At 43.1% G+C, this 18,692-nt stretch overlaps 1 protein-coding gene across 2 annotated transcripts in view; it reads left to right on the forward strand.

The window, feature by feature from the left end:
- The window catches only part of GPC6 (glypican 6), a 3,633,782-nt gene that overhangs the window by 3,231,465 nt on the left and 383,625 nt on the right, over positions 1–18,692 (forward strand). Inside the window, exons 6-7 of one of the 2 annotated variants that reach the window (XM_069639952.1) lie at positions 2,830–2,973; positions 13,196–13,225. In XM_069639952.1, the coding sequence (XP_069496053.1) occupies positions 2,830–2,973; positions 13,196–13,225 (174 nt within the window). The remainder of the gene's footprint in view (positions 1–2,829; positions 2,974–13,195; positions 13,226–18,692) is intronic. The other variant, XM_069639953.1, reaches the window with a different exon arrangement.

An 18,692-nucleotide genomic window follows, 5' to 3' on the forward strand; every position in this document is an offset into this window, starting at 1 on the left:
CTATATACAACATTGTGGGAGCCCCAATACTGAGAATGAGCATGGTTCAAAGAACAGGCTCTATGGAATGTACTCCACTCAGGAGTGTTTACAGCCACATTTTAGCTCACTGCACCGTTATGCATATCATTCTGGTCCCACCCACAAGGGTAGTCTAGCAGCAAAATGCTAGCCAATTATCCTCTGAACAAGAGTACTATAAGCAACCCCAGGCACACACTTCAGCCGTGTTGGGCCTCATCACTGAGGTGAAACTGAGCCTCTCTAAGGCAAATTGAGCAAAGAGTCAATGCCAGGATTATCCTTAATGACTTAGGGTGAGACCTCAAGTCTGTCAAAATGTACACAACTGTGGCAGCCCCTCTACTGAGAATGGGTGCAGTGAGCTGAAACGTGGTTGTAGAGACTCCTGAGTGGGGTACTCCCCACAGAACAGGTTATTTGAACCATGTTCATCCTGAGTAGATGGTCTCCCAGACTTGTGTAAATATATTCATGGTGAGCCTGGCTTGTGAACCAGTTTATGAGGGTGTGTGCGACCAGGGAAAAAACACAACAAAAATAATATCAGAAAAAGGTGTCTTACAAAAGGTAGCATTAACTTTGGGGAACAGTTTCTTTAAACTAAAGAGAAGTACTGTACACATATACAAAACTACATTTGTATGTGGCACTGGAGGGTGTGCTAGTATAAGGTGGGGAGGATAGGGGAGAGGAAAAGAGGAGTCCATTTTTGGCAGTAGGTGAAGTTCAATCTAAGCTTTGAAGAGATCCACACTTGGGCTGGCTTTGATTGTGATGGGCAGCGGGTTCCAATGGTGAGGAATGATTAGGGAGAAAGAATGGAAGTGAGAGGAGGACCCAGGGGGATATTGGGCAGCAAGGTTGAGTTCAGAGGTGGAACAGAAGGAACGAAATGGTGAGTGGACAGATCTACAAACAGACAGGTAGTGAGAATTAACAATTGATAGCTGTGTAGACTAGGAGGAAGAACATGCACAATGAACGGTTGTGCACGGAGAGCCAACTAGCATGGTCTTGGTAGGTAGACGTGGGGGATAATCTGGGCAGGTTTTAGTGAGTGTGGGTAGTGAAGTTAAGGACTTTGTTTAGAGGGAGGAAGGATTAGAGAGGATGGCCAAGTAGAGGGCATGAGCACTAGTTGAGTTTGTTAAACAGAATGGTGAAGATGAGAGATTTTGTAGAGAGGTGAGCGAAAAATGGATGCATTTTCTGAATGTTGAGAAGATTAATGTTAGCATCAGAAGCAGTGGTAGTGATGAGTTGTTGCAGGCGGAAGGTCACTAATAAAGAGGACCCAAAGGTTGCAAGCCTTGGGCGAGGGAGCAGGAAGATCAGGCAGGGAAAAGATATGAGAGTGGGGAGAAGGGATTGCATTGGAAGTCCATAAAAAGATGACTTCCATTTTTGGAGAGTTCAGGATGAGACAGCTGAGAGATTTCCAGTGATGGGTTACATTGAGACAGTTCATAGTGTGTTCCAAGATGGCTGTGATGAAGGTAGGAAAGGAGAAACGTGTTATAGCTTTGTCAGCAAAGCGGTGCTAGGCAAAGCCAAAGGATGAGCTAAGTCTTCCTAGGGCAGGAGTACACAGGGTGAAGAGCAAAGGTCCAATACCAACCCTTGCTGGATCCCAACAAGGAGAGGAATTTTGTAAGAAGTTTGTGAGTGCCATGAGATTTTAAATGAGTGACCTTCCAGGTAGGAAACAATCCAGGCAAGAGCGGATTTGTGAAAAGGCACTGTCCTGGAGAGTGATAAGGAGAGCAGAGTGGTTGACAATGTTGAAGGCAGAAGAGTTGTCCCAAATGTTGAGAATGTAAGAGAGCTTGAAATGTGGCGCATCAAAGAAAAAGATGGAGACATGCATGAGTGCAATCTAAGGGGAGTGTTCACTATGGAAGCCAGGTGAAAGTGGATCTCCAATGCCATTATTCATAAGGTGCTTAGTGATCCAGATGCAGATCTCCCACTCGTGAACCTATAATGGGAAAGGATGGAAACTGGGAGATGTTAGGACTTCTGACCAGAAATGATGGAGTCAGTCACAGGACCAGGAGAAATTGACAACCATTTGCTGAGATCATGTACCTTCAAGTAAACAAATCCTAACAGATTGCTTCGCATGGACTATTTAACATGTGTTACAGTGACAGACTGCTATCTATGAGTGCAGAATAGCCTAAGTTTATTTTGCTTTTCAATATAAAATTATGCAGTGAAAATGTTAGATTATCTGGACCCAGCTCTGCGGAAGTTTTGATAGCATCATACACATATCTGCATTGTTGTAAAGTACAGGCGCCAGTTAGGAAATATATACATTGAGTACTTTATTCTTCCTAGACAGTTACAGGTACGCAGGAGAAAATATCCAGATATGCAGCATCCATCCATTGTGCATTCCAGCCCAAGAGGTTATCCCGGGATCCTTCCCTCGCTGCTTGTATTGCACACACCAACATTCCCGAATCTTTCTACAGGCAGGATACTACAACCGTTGTCATTTCGCTGTCAGCTTTAACTCTCTTTCGCCCAACTTCTAACTGCCATTTGTCAGAGCACTTTATTGTTATTCTGTTTCTTTGCTGCCCACTGCTTCGGATGACTCATGGATGGCACCATCTTCCACTTCAAACGCCCTACGGGATCATTTTAAACAGGGAACATTGATCTGAGCATTTTCTACCCCTCTCAAATTATATCTTGTGTACAGTTTCTCCAAAGTGCTCAGAGATGTAAGATTTAAGTCACTCTATGTGCACACTGTTAATGATCTCCGTGTTGACGTTTTTGTTTTTCTTTTAGGTTTTTCAAGGATGCGGGCAACCGAAGCCAGCGCCTGTGATCAGATCCTCACGTTCCCTTTCTGACAGCTTCAACACAAGGTTTAGACCCTACACTCCAGAAGAGAGGCCCACAACGGCAGCGGGCACTAGCCTGGATAGACTGGTGAGTAAGGGGACACGTTCTGCAGGAAACTGATTTCTGATGAGAGATGTTGCTCTAACTGTCGACGTGAATTATTTTTAGGAACAGTACAACTCAAATAACATGAGCTGGCTCACAGCCTAGTAGGGGTGCTGCAGACTGGGTGCTACGTGCGTTCTAGCAGAGGTGTTAAATATACAGAAACCAACGAGGTTGCATGTCCAAGAAACTCACAGCTGCATATAACAGGCAATGAGACATACCGACTCATACAGAACCAAATGATCATTGGAACTGAATCCCAGCAAGCTGAACTGACAGGAGTTATGAAGAGAAATGCACATACTTGGCCATACCAGCACGTACATCCTGCAAATCTCTCAGAGACGTGTGAGAGAAGGCAACCCATGGCAACTATACTAACGAGAACATTGGGCCTCATTGTGACCCTGGCGGTAAGGCAACAACGGCGCCGGTAGTGCTACCGGTGCCCTTGTTCCCTCACCGCCTCATTACGAGTTCTGCTCGTGGTGCCGCCCTGTACACCTGGTCAGACCAGACATGCAGAGTGGCACCCGCTAGCAGAACAGGATGCTAACAACAGTCCCGTCATTAACAGGTCCGTTGTTAGCATCCTCCCCATTCTCATTGAGCCCTATGGGGGTTCAAATGGGAATGGGGATGTACCGGGCACGCAAAGGTCGGAATGGCCCGGTAATTCCCATTTTTCGGGACCCGGACCCGAGTTTGGGGGTAGCCATGCCGCTAAACACGGCATGGCTGCCTCCAAACTCGTAATGAGGCCCATTGTTTGATTACAAGAAACAGATCCAACCAACACAAAAAAACACATTATTAGCCAAATATATAGTTCTCAGAGCCCTCACCTTAATACCCACAGAGTCCCTGTCTTTGACCACTTTGTCCATGCACATTGCAGGAAGCAGAACTCATCCACTACCATTCTCCTTACAATCCATAGCAGAGACCAAGAAACCTTGGTGCGGAGTAGGGAAAGTCAACCCTTATCAACAATAGCAGAAGTTGCTTTCAACGACACCCCACCAACAGCCAGGTAGAACGCTGAAGGCCAAACGGGATGCCGTGAGCAGTCATACATCACTGTGGAGACATTAACTAGAGTAAGGATGAAAGTACCGCAAGGGAACCATGGGAAGAGGAACAAGCAAACTCCGAAAGTACAGCCAAAGGGGGACATGATGGCAGGAAAGGGGTTCTATGTTATTCCATCGGCAGGTTTTATTTTGCTGAGTTAAAAAAACCAGCAGCAAAAAACTCTGTGAAAAAAACCTTGGCGATCAATGATCATCGTACCATGCAAGCACTCAGAGGCACATACTAGCGAAAGGAGAATAAAAAAGACCCACAGGTAATCCAAAGGAAAGCTCACAAAGTGCACTTAGAAGAAAGAGACTCCACACATGGCTGCCTCATTTTAGGAATGTGCAAGGGAAACATCTCTGACGCCAAAAGGTGAAATCAGAAGCTCAGAACATTTCCATGGTTGTCCATCTCCAGGCCTCGAGGGGCAGAATCCTGGCGAGTTTTCAGGATATCATTCATTGATAGTCTTGAGCAAATTTGCATACATTTAGACTCAGTGCAGACAAATTTATCTCATGAACATTAATAAGGGGTATCTTAAAAACCTACCAGCATTCCGGCCCTCAATGCCTGGAGTTGGACAACCCTGAAATCAGTGGTCGAAGTGAGCGGGAGCGGTCGGGAGCAGTGCTCCTCTACTTTTTTAAATGACCTTTTACAGCTCATATACTGTTATTTTGAAAAGAAACCGTTCCGAAATGGTTTCGTTTTAAAATAAAAGTGTAGGAAGCAGTTGAAACGTGCACTTTCAGTGCAGTGCACTGAATGCTCCCTTAAAAAGCAGGTGAATGTGTTTGGGGAGGTGTTTTGTGTGTGGGAGGGGACGTGATAATGGGGTTTTTGGGGAGTGGGTGCAGACCAGCAGGGAACATAGTTCCACTACTTCTTTTTGTACACTTCGACCACTGCCTGAAATCACAAATGAAGGTGCAAAGGAGACACACGTGCACGCTGATTGGAAACACTACCCAATAGGGTTGCAGAATACCCCTATCAGGTGAAGCTTCCCAAAATCCAGAAGTGCATTGCCAGACTCCTGAGCACTGAAAATCTTGTTAATTCGAAATGAATAGCAGGATTGTTTCTCTTGCAGGGCACTCTTCCAGTGCTTGCTCTGGTGAGCAAGTGAACTCTCAAACTTGCACCTGGGCTTCAGCAAGGCGTAGTTCACCTCATTCATAGACTCATTAACGTGCAACGGCCGGGGATGCGTGGGAAGGGGACTGCCCAGTGGTCGAAGTGTACAAAAAGAAATAGTGGAACTACGTTCCCTAATGGCCTGTCCCCACTCCCCAAAAGCCCCATTGCTATGCCCCCTCCACGTGCCATCCAAACCCCTAAACAAATGCGCCTGCTATTTAAGGGAAAGTTTGGCGCAGTGTACTGAAGTGCAAGTTTTAATTTTATTTTCAAACGGAACCATTGCAGAACGGGTTCTTTTTAAAATAATAGTATAGGAACAGTCAAACTTAATTTTAAAAAGTACAGGAGCACCTCTCCAAAATGCTCCTACCTGCTTCAACCACTGGGACTGCCACAAAAGGTACTGGCAGAGGACTAGTTAGAAAAGGCAGACTTTGCGGATGTAGCCTTTTCGGTCTGCAATCCGCAAGGTCGGCCTTATGTAACCGGCCTTCGGACATAGATCTCAATTTTATTGGTTGGGTGGAATTCTGAGCAGTGCACGGCAGTGGCACAGTCATGGTTGCTTAAAAAACCCATAACCGGGACATTTTGGGTGTTTTACTTGGTTGGATTGCAACTATAACATCACTTTAACTTAGTTATTTGACTGATAATTCATAGGTTTCATACAATGTAACCATAATGTCCCCTCTGCAAATTATTTACACTCATATTTCATGCGTTTTTATTAGGCCAATTTAACCGTAACGTCGGGGGCTGCAAACCCTGCAGTAAACCTTACTGATTGCTGGTAAAATAGCTCAGTAGGTTGAACGCCTGCTGCTGTGATTTGTATTTGATCTGCAGGTCACAGGTTCTAATCGCATCAAGGCCAACTAAGACTTCCATCCTTCTGATACCGATAAATGAGTACCAACCTCTCAATTGTGTGATAATTGTATGTAAAGCATATTCATGTGAAAGCGCTATATAAAAAATGCATAATTATCATTAAAACAGGCCATAGCTTGGGGTTGTCCAAGGGGTGCAATATGTCCCTTAGAAACAACTGCAGCTATTTGAAACATTGTATATGCCCCCCACCAGTCAGATCAGACATTTCGCAACTACCTAAGCCAGGTTTCGCAGAAAGTCTGCACCTGATTGGAGATCAGGTGGCCTCTACTCGCGAAGGCCTGATGCAAATGGATCAAGATGTTCAAGCTGTAGGCAGGGCAGAACATGTGTCTGTGAAGAAGGAAGAGAAAAAACATATGTTCTGAGATGGGGACCACTCCGGTGGTGATAGTGCGTGGTACAAATATCCTTTAACATTAACATTAACATTCCCTGTATAGCTTGTACCCATTTGACGAAACCAGATGACGCTTTCAAGGCAAATTCAGTGGTGGGTCTTTATTTTTGGGGAAGATTTTGTGCATATTTGTCAAATGGCAGCAAATATATAAGCCACCAAAAAAGTGTCCTTCCCATGGGGGTGCAACTTAACCATAACTACGGGATCGCTATGGGGACACTTTAATAAGTACACTGTTATGTCTGCTGCATGTATTAGCTGCATGCTTTCAAAGTTCTCGATGTGAATGATTTATGATTAGAACAAGTGTTGGCAAATCTATTGGGTCTGGCTTTTTATGGGTGTTCATGTTTATTTATGGATGGACAGAAGTTTGGATCGATGAGTTTGATTGTGTAGATGGATGGATGGGTTGATGAGCGTGATTGTTTAGATGGATGCCAGATGTAATTCTGTGAATGGATGTAACTGGCTGTATGTGTGGGTTTATTTGTGAGGGTGGGCAAAAGTTGTGTCTGCTTGTGTGGAAGGGTGGACATTTGTGAGATGAATGGGTGAAATTGTGATGTTATTAGATGGGTGGATGAATGGGATTGTGAGGGTGTGAATTGTACATGATGTGTCCCCTGTATCCAACCCTAACCCTCTCTTCTTTTTGCTTAGGGTTGTCCACTTGCAGGCCTCGAGGGCCAGATCTATGTCAGGTTTTCTGGATACCTCTCATTCATATTCATTAGATACATTTCCATACAATGATTCTTAATCTATGCACATTTCCCCTTATGAATATTAATGAGGGATATCATGAAAACCCATCAGGATCCCAGAGTATAGAAACTCTGCTTTTCAGATAACCAATAGAAGACCATAGACCAGCCAGGTGCTAACCCATTATGTTGCAAAGGGAAAGATTATGAGAAGTGTTATCCTGCTGCGTTACAGGGACTTCCTTTGATACAATATTAAAGACAAACACGTTTTGGGTTCACAGTGAGGCTTGTAAAGTCAAATGGGCATTTCCTGCCTACTAAAAATAAAAATGCAATATAAGAAGCCGGCATCAAAACAAGCAGAATGCTGATACTGCCCCCTATGGCTTTGCCACGCACAGTGCCCACATGTCAGCTTTTTTGACATCTACAGAACAGATCTGTTCACACGTTTCGGTGGATTCATGCACCTGCTGGGGAGATGTAAATGCAGCTCCCAATTCTGGTAGGACATCTTAGTGAGTTAATGCAACTTTTGAAGACCTCAATGTAATCTGCATGTTCTCAGTTTGAGTCCGATCTGGGGCAAGTCTGCTTTCCCTACTATCTGAGCCCAATGAAATGACCACTGTGCAGGGCGATGAGTTCATCTGGAATTCTCAGTGATGTTAAGCCCCAAGCTATCAGTAATGTACTATAAAGGGTATGATGGCACTCTTGTCCTCTCCTGCTTCATATTTTGTTGTCACGAGTTCCTGTCCCAGGCCCCAATTTGTACTCTATGCACCCAATCACACAGATCTATGATAGGAAGTATTTCACTCCAACACCACCCTCAGTTTCTTCTACGTTTCTTTTATTCTCACAAGGATATCTTTGAAGCTCAAGTCTCCTTATGAGTATCCTCCGCTTTCCACCAGACGCTCCTGTGGAGCTCATTCCTTAGATCTGTGACTCAAGGCTCCCAGGCTGCTCGACCCACAACTTGTCTCCTAGGAGACCAGCAACCCACATGCCATGACATCATGCCCCAGCCCTACCAACATGACATCGTCTGTAGGTTAATGCCTTCAGTGCTGCAGGTCACCATCTCTAATCCTAGTGAGGTAGCTCAGGGGCTTAAAGCACCTGCTCAAAAAAGCAGAGTGTATCTTGGAGGTCAGCGGTTTGTGCTCTGGTATGAAACTCTGCCTACTACAAAAATGTGTGCAATCCCCAGGTCAAATGCATGCACCCTACAGAGATAGCCCAGTTGGTTAATGTGCCCTCTAAGGATATTGACAGCCTCAAATGCCATCGATGTATATGTCACCATTGTCAAGTTCTCTTGCAACTCTCTTCCTGCCCATGGAATGCTTGGCTCTCTGAGTTGACAGCTTTTCCAGCACGTGGCGTCTCTGACAGTCTGGTGTGGCAAGTGGCAGCCATCTATCAGGTTCCTCGATTCTTAATAAGCCCTCTGCTCTCTCTTAAGGGTGACTGGCTGCCAGTTGTTGGAGAGAAGCGCTGAAAGTGAGTCAGTATTACGTATGCCCCACCCTGATACACACATCCCACACAAACACACATGCATGCCAGGAAACAGACATGGGAGTGTGGAGCATTGAAAAATGATCATGGCTGCACCAATGCACCCTTCGGGTAATTGGGAAACACTGGTGGGTCCTCGGAGAGCCTGATAAAAATAAAAACAGTCGTGGGCATTAGGGATGTGGAACTTACATGAATGTACAGCACAACCAGAGGCAATCTTAAGAAATAATAACACAAGCACAGCATAATGGAGCGCAGAAGGGAATTGTTGGCAGATACCAATAAGAAATATTGTAATTCATATTTGAACTGCTAGACTAGAATTTAGCGGATGCAATTTCAAGGGGATCCAGAGTGCAGGACATTTCCAATAAAGAGATTTGTAGATTGTACTATTTGTTTTTTGTGCTGATAGTGTCAGGCCTCTCTTTTGCCAAACATGCAGCACTATAATTGGTTAGATGAGGTCTATCCAGAGCAGATGGCATCATACACGCTCCTTTTAATATGACTGCTATGATGGTTTAATGTTGTCATACTGACTACACAAGCTCTGTTGCAGAGTTGGATCTATCTGCCAGAGCTCGGCATGAGGTGAAGTTACTGCAGGCCTGCACATTGGCAAACCCCCGCTGTCCATTCACCAGGAGAGGATGCTGGGAAGAGGGCGTGGGGGAGCGGAAGCAGGGGCACAGTGTTCACTTGTACAGTTTTCAATTTCCCACACTGTGGACAAAGAGAGTGCTCTATAATGATATTGTGTTACCCATCAAACGCGGAGATTGCTGTGTCCAGCCGAAGCGCTTTCTCCTCAGCAAGAGTTCATGCTTTTGCAGGCAATGCACCTGGCGTGACTTGCTGTGTCTCCTAAATGTTTGGGAATGTCCATTTATTGGAAATGAGCCCCATGCTCTGGACTTTGACACTCTGGTTCCATTTGGATCCTGGGTCGCTTGTCACCCTGAGGTGATTTTACTTATGTATGTGTAAGGCTCACCATATTTTCAAAATAAAAAAAAATTATCGTCATCCCCACCCACACCCCAAACCTGAAATACGCCCACACGCTCCCACTTCCCCCACGTTGGTGGAATGCCACAGAATATATAATATGCATTTCCAGCACAGCTCCAGGATATAAACTGGGGTTTTTCCTTTGATAGCACGTTAAAAACCAATGGAGTTTTGCTCAGGTTGCTTTCCCTCGCCTTGCTGTGTATGCATTTTCTAACAAGTCTCTATGGCACAATAACTCAATGCATATGAATGTTACGTGAAAGGTCGGGGGTTCCAGCATGTGATGACAGAGATCTGGTTTAAGTGGTAGTGTAAGATGGCAAAACTATTATAATAATTATTTGGTTTAAGATGGCAAAACTATTATAATCATTTGGTTTATAAATGTATGTTAAATTGTTGCCTATTGTAAAGATGTAGGGCCTGATTTACAAAAGCGTTTTACAATGTTGCAATCCCATTGAAAAAAATTGTTCCACCCTGCCGCTCTCCAAAACCGAGACGTGGAATTTAAATTTTAAAATGTCTTCTTACGAGGGGCCAGAGTGGGCAATTCCTAGAATGTCCCAGCAAAACCGGGATGCCTGGTGAGCTTAGTATGTGTGGGGTTTCATGCAGTGCCTCGTGCAGAATCAAACTGCTTCAGTAGATTGGAGAGACGTTGGTGGGGGGGTAGGACAGTGAAGAGCAGACAAAAAGGGGAAGAGGAAGCCGATTTTTCACAGCAGGTCGGTGGCTTTGCTCCGAAGGAGTGGATGCTGAGCTTCTCCTAGCTCAGCTGACGGTAGGTAGCTTTTCCTCATCCCACCTACATATAAGGAGTCTAGTCGACACAATCGACCATGAGATTTTGATTGAAGGATTATGCTGTTGAATGGGGATCAGAGGTCTGGTATTAGACTGGTTCCGTTCATTTCTGCTCAGTAGAAAGCAGCTGGTTGTGATGGGGATCTGGATCATTTCTAGTTCATTTTGGAGACCGGCAAGGGTCAATTCTCTCTCCCTTGCTTTTTAATTTAGATGTGGAGCTGTTAGGCAATCTGGCCATTAAGTATGGAGTTGCTATACATCAATATGCTGCTGACATCCAGTTAAGTCTTAGAATTTCTTCTGAAAAGGCTATCAAGCAATTGATTGTCTATCAGAGATTGTGATGTGGGTCTCATCACCTTTTTCTAAACTAAATCAGTCCAATAATTAGTTTATTTCATTTTCTAATTCTTCAAACCACGCAGCCTTTTAACGCATGAAAATCTGGTAAATACGACAGCTTTATTATTTTCCTGTGTACATTTACACACAAGTTTAGAGCAGAGGGCAGTGCAAAGGTGAGGTTACTTGAGACAAACCAGAACACTTCTTTTGATTTGTATCTACATGGATGCAATTGCAAGCCATGGATAAAAGCCTCTGAAATAGAATGTATTTCTCTGAAGCCTTTCAAAAAAAGAAACTGCACTCTGTGATTAAAGAAATTGTTTATTTCGATTCAGCTTCTGCTGTGTTAATGCTCAAGGAGACTGTATATATTTATTTTCCTAGCATTTTAGGATTGTATAATTAATAAGATGGAAAACTAAGTTGCAATTGAGAATTAACATTTTGTAGCCAATTATGCTTTTTTCCCAGTGTAAGCAAACCAGTATTTCACAATTGTATTTTCACTGTTTCTGTGCTGTGTGCATAATCATGCGGAGGCAGATCATGTGTACACTTATAATTTAAGTACACTCTAATTATAAAAACAGTGTGTAAAAAGATGACTATGCACGGTCTAGTTTAGATCCATTCAACCTTGCAGTCAATGGGGTGCATTAATATAAATGATCAGAGGCAGCAGAGTCTTTGCTCAAGAGTGAGTGATTGTCGTTAAACCAATCACAGATGTTCTAGCCTCTCAGATCTTCAAGACTACAATTAAAGCATCCAAAACCTGACTCTCCAGGAAGCACAAGTGTTGTTCAAAAACAAACAAATGAAAGTTACATTTGTAATTGAAATAGAAACTCAGCAAAACCTGTCCCTGTGATAATCCAGATAGGTATTTAACTTTATATAGCGCTTCATACATGGTTCGTCCAACATCTAGGCACTGTGATTATTATACCTCAGTCGATACAAGGTTAATCAACCTCTGAAGGATGTTAACCAATAAGGTAGCTCAGCCAGTTCAGCACTTGCACCGATCTGTGTGTGATCTGTAGGTTGAAGGTTCAAATCCTGGCAAGGCCAACTCAACCTTTCATCCTTTCGAGGTCGATAAAGGAGTACCGACTTCGGTTTGGTGATAATTATGATAAATATGTTCTATGTGAAGCGCTATATAAATAACCATTTGACCATGAGATTAGAAATAGAATTTTGCATGAAGTCCTTGCCTCCCTGCACTGTTGTATCATAACATTGGCATACCATTAGGTAGTAATAGCTCCAGGAAATAAGGACTTCATTAAACATTAAAAGACAATTCTGCTATTGAACCTCAATACAATTAAGTTTGCTTTACTATGTAATTGGCAAGCTTTTTGTCTTTTCAACGTTTAAATATATACAGGCCAGACCTTCGAGAAATAATGAAAGGTGTATTCTGTCACAATGCAGAAAGCGCCTAGTCATGGTTTCCATACAGTTTTTGCACACGTCGGTTGGATGTCACATACATTTTACTGTCTTGCAAAGGAGAAAAGTCATGTTTACTCTCTTAAAATCACATTTACTCTCAAAGTTTAAAAATAGGGAGTAAAATACGCCCACCTCAAAATCTTATCTAGAGCACTGGTTGTATCTGTATTTGATCCACAGTTCTTGAGCTGTTTTTTTTATTTTAATATATTTTAATGTTGTATTCTTAATTGTATTGGATGTATTTTTTATGTAATTGTTTATTATATATGTAAATTGCTGTAAGCACTCAGCTGAGTTTGTGCCTTGCTTGCACAATATATAAAAATCTTAAATAAATAAAAAATAAATAGTCAGGTGAAAGAGGAGCTGAGGTAAGTCTTGACACCGCCCCCAAAAACTTTACAAACAGGATGTCTGTGGAAGAGATTAATTTTTAGCCTCCTAGTGAGAAACCACAGCAGGGAGCATAAGCAGGGGCAGGGGGGGCTAGTTCCTGCTAGCAGGTGATAGTACATGAAATGGAGACTGAGATTGTATGCACCAGTTCAAAGCATTCCCTCACAACACAGCGTAGGGATTTGAGCATGATGCCAATCTATAATGCAAACGTCTTTAACCTACAATTGCCTCTTATGAGCACTAATGTTTGTACTGCAATTCTGTTTAAGCCTGCTTTGGCCCCTGTGTGTTATTTGTTGTTGCTGTTGCAGAAAGCTGGCATGCTAGGTGGCCACGTGCGTAGTAATTTCTTCTTCTCTTTCTCTGTCCCTTGCTTCCTTCCGCTTGTCAGAGGGCCGTCTGGAGGACCATGCAGCACGCTGTAAGCTTTCGCTTTCTTACTCTTCCACCCCATTTCCCCATTTGTCACGGAGCGGCTTGCTGCGTGGTTTCCTGTGGTGTTCTCGTCCACTAACTTCTCCTTATTTGTCTGCAGAGTAACATAAACACGCTTTAATTCATAAAGTTAAACACTCGCAGCTGATTCTAATTAGTGCTCAAGCAGCTGGTGCTAACGCCATCCAACTCACTCAAATACTCCGAAATGTCATATTTATGTGCGAATAAGTCGCAAGGGATCGCTCGTGTGGGATTTTAATCTGAGCGTTATTGGCGCTCTAGGAACGCCTGAGTGTGACGTAGGTGCTCCAAGTGCACGTATTCCGCGCGCATTGCGGAAGTGCAGATCGGCATCTCTCTGAACATGTGGAAACGCGTCATCCCCCACGCTACAAGGATGCGTGTGTGTGTTTGTGTGTGTGTGTGTGCTAACTAATTGGAATATAAAAAGGCACATTTCATGGTGTTTGCCCGCTCCCTTATTGCCTCAAAACAAATCATTTTTAATTAGCAGCAGTCTTCCTGCTGCGTGCCTTGGGCTTGGGTTAAATGCGCCGAGGTGCTGTGCGTAGAGCTTAATTCTGTACGGGCTCTTACTTGAATTAATGATTTGTTAACCTTAACGCTGCTAATGAAAGGATAAACACTAATAAAATATACACAGAGTCGACTAATGTGTCAGAAGCGCGCCACGGTTTCATGAAATGTTACGTGCCGTCAGTTAACAAATTGCTTTAGCTCGTGCTAGTGAGGGGATCTCGTTATCCACTCTGCTGAATCCGAGCATCTTGATGTAAGCGTTGTGGAAGGAAAAGCGGTGCACATTCTGCAAAAACAATTGGCGGCATTATAGAAAACCATAGTGTAAAAAACATATTCATCCAATCCATTTTGGCAATCACGTATTAGTTTATCCTAGTCTTAGACCTTTGCCATGCATCAAAAATGTATTGGCCTGATTCATGGATTATTTGCGGCGAAAAAAACGGGATTTGTGCACCATTCTGCACGCAAATCCCCATTTGTTAAACAGGGATTTGCGGGCAGAATGGCGCACAAATCCCGTATTTTTTCGGCGCAAATAATCCATGAAACAGGGTCATAGTCGTGAGACCTGTCCATCCGGGATTACACTTAAACGATGTGCATGAACCATTGGACTAATTTTCCAAGGCCCCCTAAATTGCACGGAGGGGACCACCTTCATTTGCACTTATCTGTGGACTGGTCCCCTCCTTGTAATGTGTGTCATTTTCACTATGAAGTGCAAAAGTGAGGTGTAAAATGATGGCAAAATCAATCACCTTTTCACCCTCCTTTTTTGTACTCTGCAGTGCAAATTGAGGCAATCCCTCCTGTGAGGCAGCATTTACAATGGATTCCTTTGGAAGCCTCCTGCATTTTGCTGGTGTAAAAAACTGTTTGATTCCATAGGAATCCACAGCATTTACACCAGCATAAAAATGTCATCATGGTATGAATGCTCTTGCATTTGTATGGCAGAGAGGATGGCAGAGGCTTAAAGAGATATTCTGCTACATGCCCCTCTCCACCACACAAGTGTACTAAAATGTGGAGTAACTTAAAATTCCTGCATAATATGCTCACTCGTGCATTTTAGGCATGCATTTTAAGTTGCTATACAATAAACAAGACGGCATACGTGTGAAAATTGAATGCATGATTTTGTATTATGCTCAATTTTTTCATGGATTGTTATGGTGGAGATGGGGCACAGAACGGAGCTGCCATTTCCCCCCCGACCACCACCCACTGCAACATACAAATCCACAAGCATAAACGCCAGCATGACATTTTCATGCTGGAGTAAATGCACTTGATTCCTGCAGTATCTGCCTTCTCTTTACACCATCTAAAAGCATGAAGATTCCATCGGAATACATTGAAAATGCTGCCCGCCATGCATAAAGGGCAGGCAGCATTTCCACAATTTGCACTACTATGTACAAACACAAGGCACAAAGCCGATCACGCCTGCTTTCTACACTATATTTTTGCAATGTGTAGTGCATTTAATAACATGTGCACAGGGGGGAACTGTATGCATGTAAATGCATACATAGGTGGTCTCGTTCATGCAGTTTGCAGGGACTTAGAAGATGAGCTCCCAATATGTTTTTGTGCACTCTGGCAATTTTTGCATCAGTGCAAAGTTTCGGTATCATTGCCCATTAGGTCAATGAAACTGTTTTTAAGGAAGTTACATTCCCATTGCCCACAGTTTCAGAATAGCCTCGTGGGGTAGATTTGCATACAACTGATTTAAAATACGGATAGTTTGCATATTCTTAGCTGAGGCTAAACAACCTCATAGGTTTGCAATCCACGAGGAACCGAGCCAAGGGTGGACTGGCCTGTAGGGAACTCTGGAGAATTGCTGGTAGGCCTCTGCACCCAGGGACTCTTTTGTGTGGTATTTCCAAATGTTCCCATAGGAAAAGGGTTGGGCTTGGTGAAAATGTGTAGTATGCGCCCACTTTGAACATTATTTGCAGGGCCTCTTTTGGTTGCCAGTCCACCCCTGACCCGAGCTCTGCATTTACAAATCAAGATGTCTGTTTGGGCCCTTCATCTACCATTTGCAATTCTTTTGAATTCTGCAGGGATAATGACGTACCAATTTAAACTAGCTCGTACTCCCGCCTCTACTCTTGAACTGTTTCCAACATTTTCAGAACAGACAGACATTTTGGAGTAATGTGGGCTATCGTAGATAGCGTGAAAACAATACATTAGGGTAAGGCTCCAAGCTATGAGATTGGTCATCTGCCAACTACGGATCCTCAAGCACCAATGGGAAGAATGTAGAACGAGCATTGTCAAAGCCAACAGATTTGACTTTTCTATAAGCAGGTGTTCCCCATTCAGATACGTTTGCAGTGACAACCTTAACACATTATACTTTTTTTTTTTTTTTTTTTTTTTTTTTTACAAATGACTGCAATAATAACATGTAACTTCTGGTATGTACCCTTTCTATACAAAACAAAAAAAATGATATCATATTACCACAAGTCTTTTCATTTTCTATACAAAAGAAAAAGAAATGAGGAAAACGATGTCGTTTAAATCCGAGCTGTGTGCTGCTGGGATTGTGTATTGTTTGCAAATTGAGTGAAGTTTTTTTTTTCACAATACGATCTGCTTGTTAGCTGCAGTTAAAACATTGCCTTCCATAGAGGCTCCTGCAAGCAGAGATGGCTGTTTCATATCGACAAAGCAACAAGAATACCACAAAAACAGCTACCCGCCTACACACGTGCCAGGTGTGTCTAGTTGCACAACGTGCTACCTTTCATGTCGATCAATTATTTGCGACAGAAAACATAGAGAAATACATATTTTAATTCATGGATACAAAACACTTAGAAAAATTAAAAACAGGAGAGACAAAAATGCACATAACATTCCATAAGAGAACCTATACTGAAAAACAATTGTCTTGACCAGTTGGTTTTAACTGAACACATTCGTCAGATACTGGTGATGTAGTGAGGTTAGTAAACAAATAAGGTTATTGACTTTGTCAAGGACAGAACAATTAACAAAGTCAAGGATAGTGAATTGCATCAAGGTTTCATTTAATAATAGGATGTCACCTTATTTGTTTACTAACCTCACTACATCACCAGTATCTGACGAATGTGTTCAGTTAAAACCAACTGGTCAAGACAATTGTTTTTCAGTATAGGTTCTCTTATGGAATGTTATGTGCATTTTTGTCTCTCCTGTTTTTAATTTTTCTAAGTGTTTTGTATCCATGAATTAAAATATGTATTTCTCTATGTTTTCTGTCGCAAATAATTGATCGACATGAAAGGTAGCACGTTGTGCAACTAGACACACCTGGCACGTGTGTAGGCGGGTAGCTGTTTTTGTGGTATTCTTGTTGCATTATAGATTCATATTAGTCCTTTGCCACACAGCCCCCTAAAAAAGAGGACTCCGCAGCTCTAACTGCTTTATTTCACTGTTTTATATCGACTAAATGTGATGTGAATGTTGGTAAGTGGGATGACTGGAAGAAACCCAGTGAATTTCAAGCAACTTCTTTTATAGTGAAAAATTACCACTTTTAAATGACCTAAATATGACACAGAATTAGAAAGCACAGAGGATGTGTTACTTTTCATGGTACTTTCAGAAGAATATCCACCCCCACAAAAGCTCAAAAAAGTTTATTTCAACCCCACATATATTTTGTACATCAGGCATTTGTTCCCATTCAAGTGAATAGCTCAACCTCTGTGATCTCAAACCAAAATGTTTATAGCATCAAAAGAACCAGAAGCATGCAGCATAGCTGTTCAGGCCCAAATTCATTAAAGCATGGTGGGCTTCGTGACAAGTTTGCCGGTCCAGAAATAATGGTGCCGGTAAGCTCACTGGCACCCTTGTTTCTGGGCAGGCAAACTACGTGTTTGCCTGCCGAAGCCGCTGTGCACGACAGGTCAGACCCTGCCGGGTGCAGCGGTCACGGTAAGCAAACCCGTCATGGAAGCACTGGCACCTTTAGAAATGATGCTCGTGCTTCCGTGTCCCCTCTCCCATAGAGTCCTGTCGGACTCTATCGGAATGGGGATCAACACAGTAACCAGCGCCTGAGTTCCCGGCCGCCGGACTCGTAATGAGCCGGTGGCACCGGGAAGCCAGGCGCTGGTACATTGTTACAGCTCTGGGAGCAACCCGCCGGTAGCACCAGCAGGGTTACCGCCGGACCCGTCATGAGGCCCGATGTCTTTCGCCATTCCTGGCTCTTGAGTGAATAGTGATTTCCATTCGGGGACTTGTACTTTCGTTTTTTTCCTTTATAGTTTTAGCCCCTTATGTTATGTCATGCAAAGCGATGTTACCAAAAATCAGCCAGGTCTGGCTGAAGCTGTGATACGCAACATCGAGCCTCTCGAAGCTATGATATAGCTTGAAAAAGTAAACGAATATAAGCCAGTGGATCCATAGAAGCGACATTTTTCATTTGGAAGAAAGGCCTGTTGTCAATGATAATACTAAAATGTATGTATTGCATGTGAGAATGTGTTGTCTGCATAATGTGCTAAAGGCAAGAACGTTATCCTGCTCTAAGAAACCAGCGCGCAACACACATGAGGACAAAGAGACTGCATGACCCAGCAAAACTTCCAGGAAAATATAGAAGAGTACAAAAGAAGATGCAGTCAGTGTCCTGCTAAATAAAAGGATCTCTAGCAATAATCTGCAAATTGCTTCCCGTACAATGTTTTACTGCAAGGGTAACCCAAAGGAAAACGCAATGCAAATTAGATGAAGACAGAATGACAGAAACCACAAGATGTCCTCGAAGGCAAGCACCATTGGCATCATCTTGTTCTGCTCACAAACAGATCAATCTAAGGAAGATGTAGCTCAACCAGCCCAGTTTCTTTCTCTCCTTCCTGTTCATCTCCATCCTG

This window comes from Ambystoma mexicanum, chromosome 7q, assembly GCF_040938575.1.
Source record: "Ambystoma mexicanum isolate Mex_15411 chromosome 7q, UKY_AmexF1_1, whole genome shotgun sequence".
NCBI classification, from domain to species: domain Eukaryota; kingdom Metazoa; phylum Chordata; class Amphibia; order Caudata; family Ambystomatidae; genus Ambystoma; species Ambystoma mexicanum.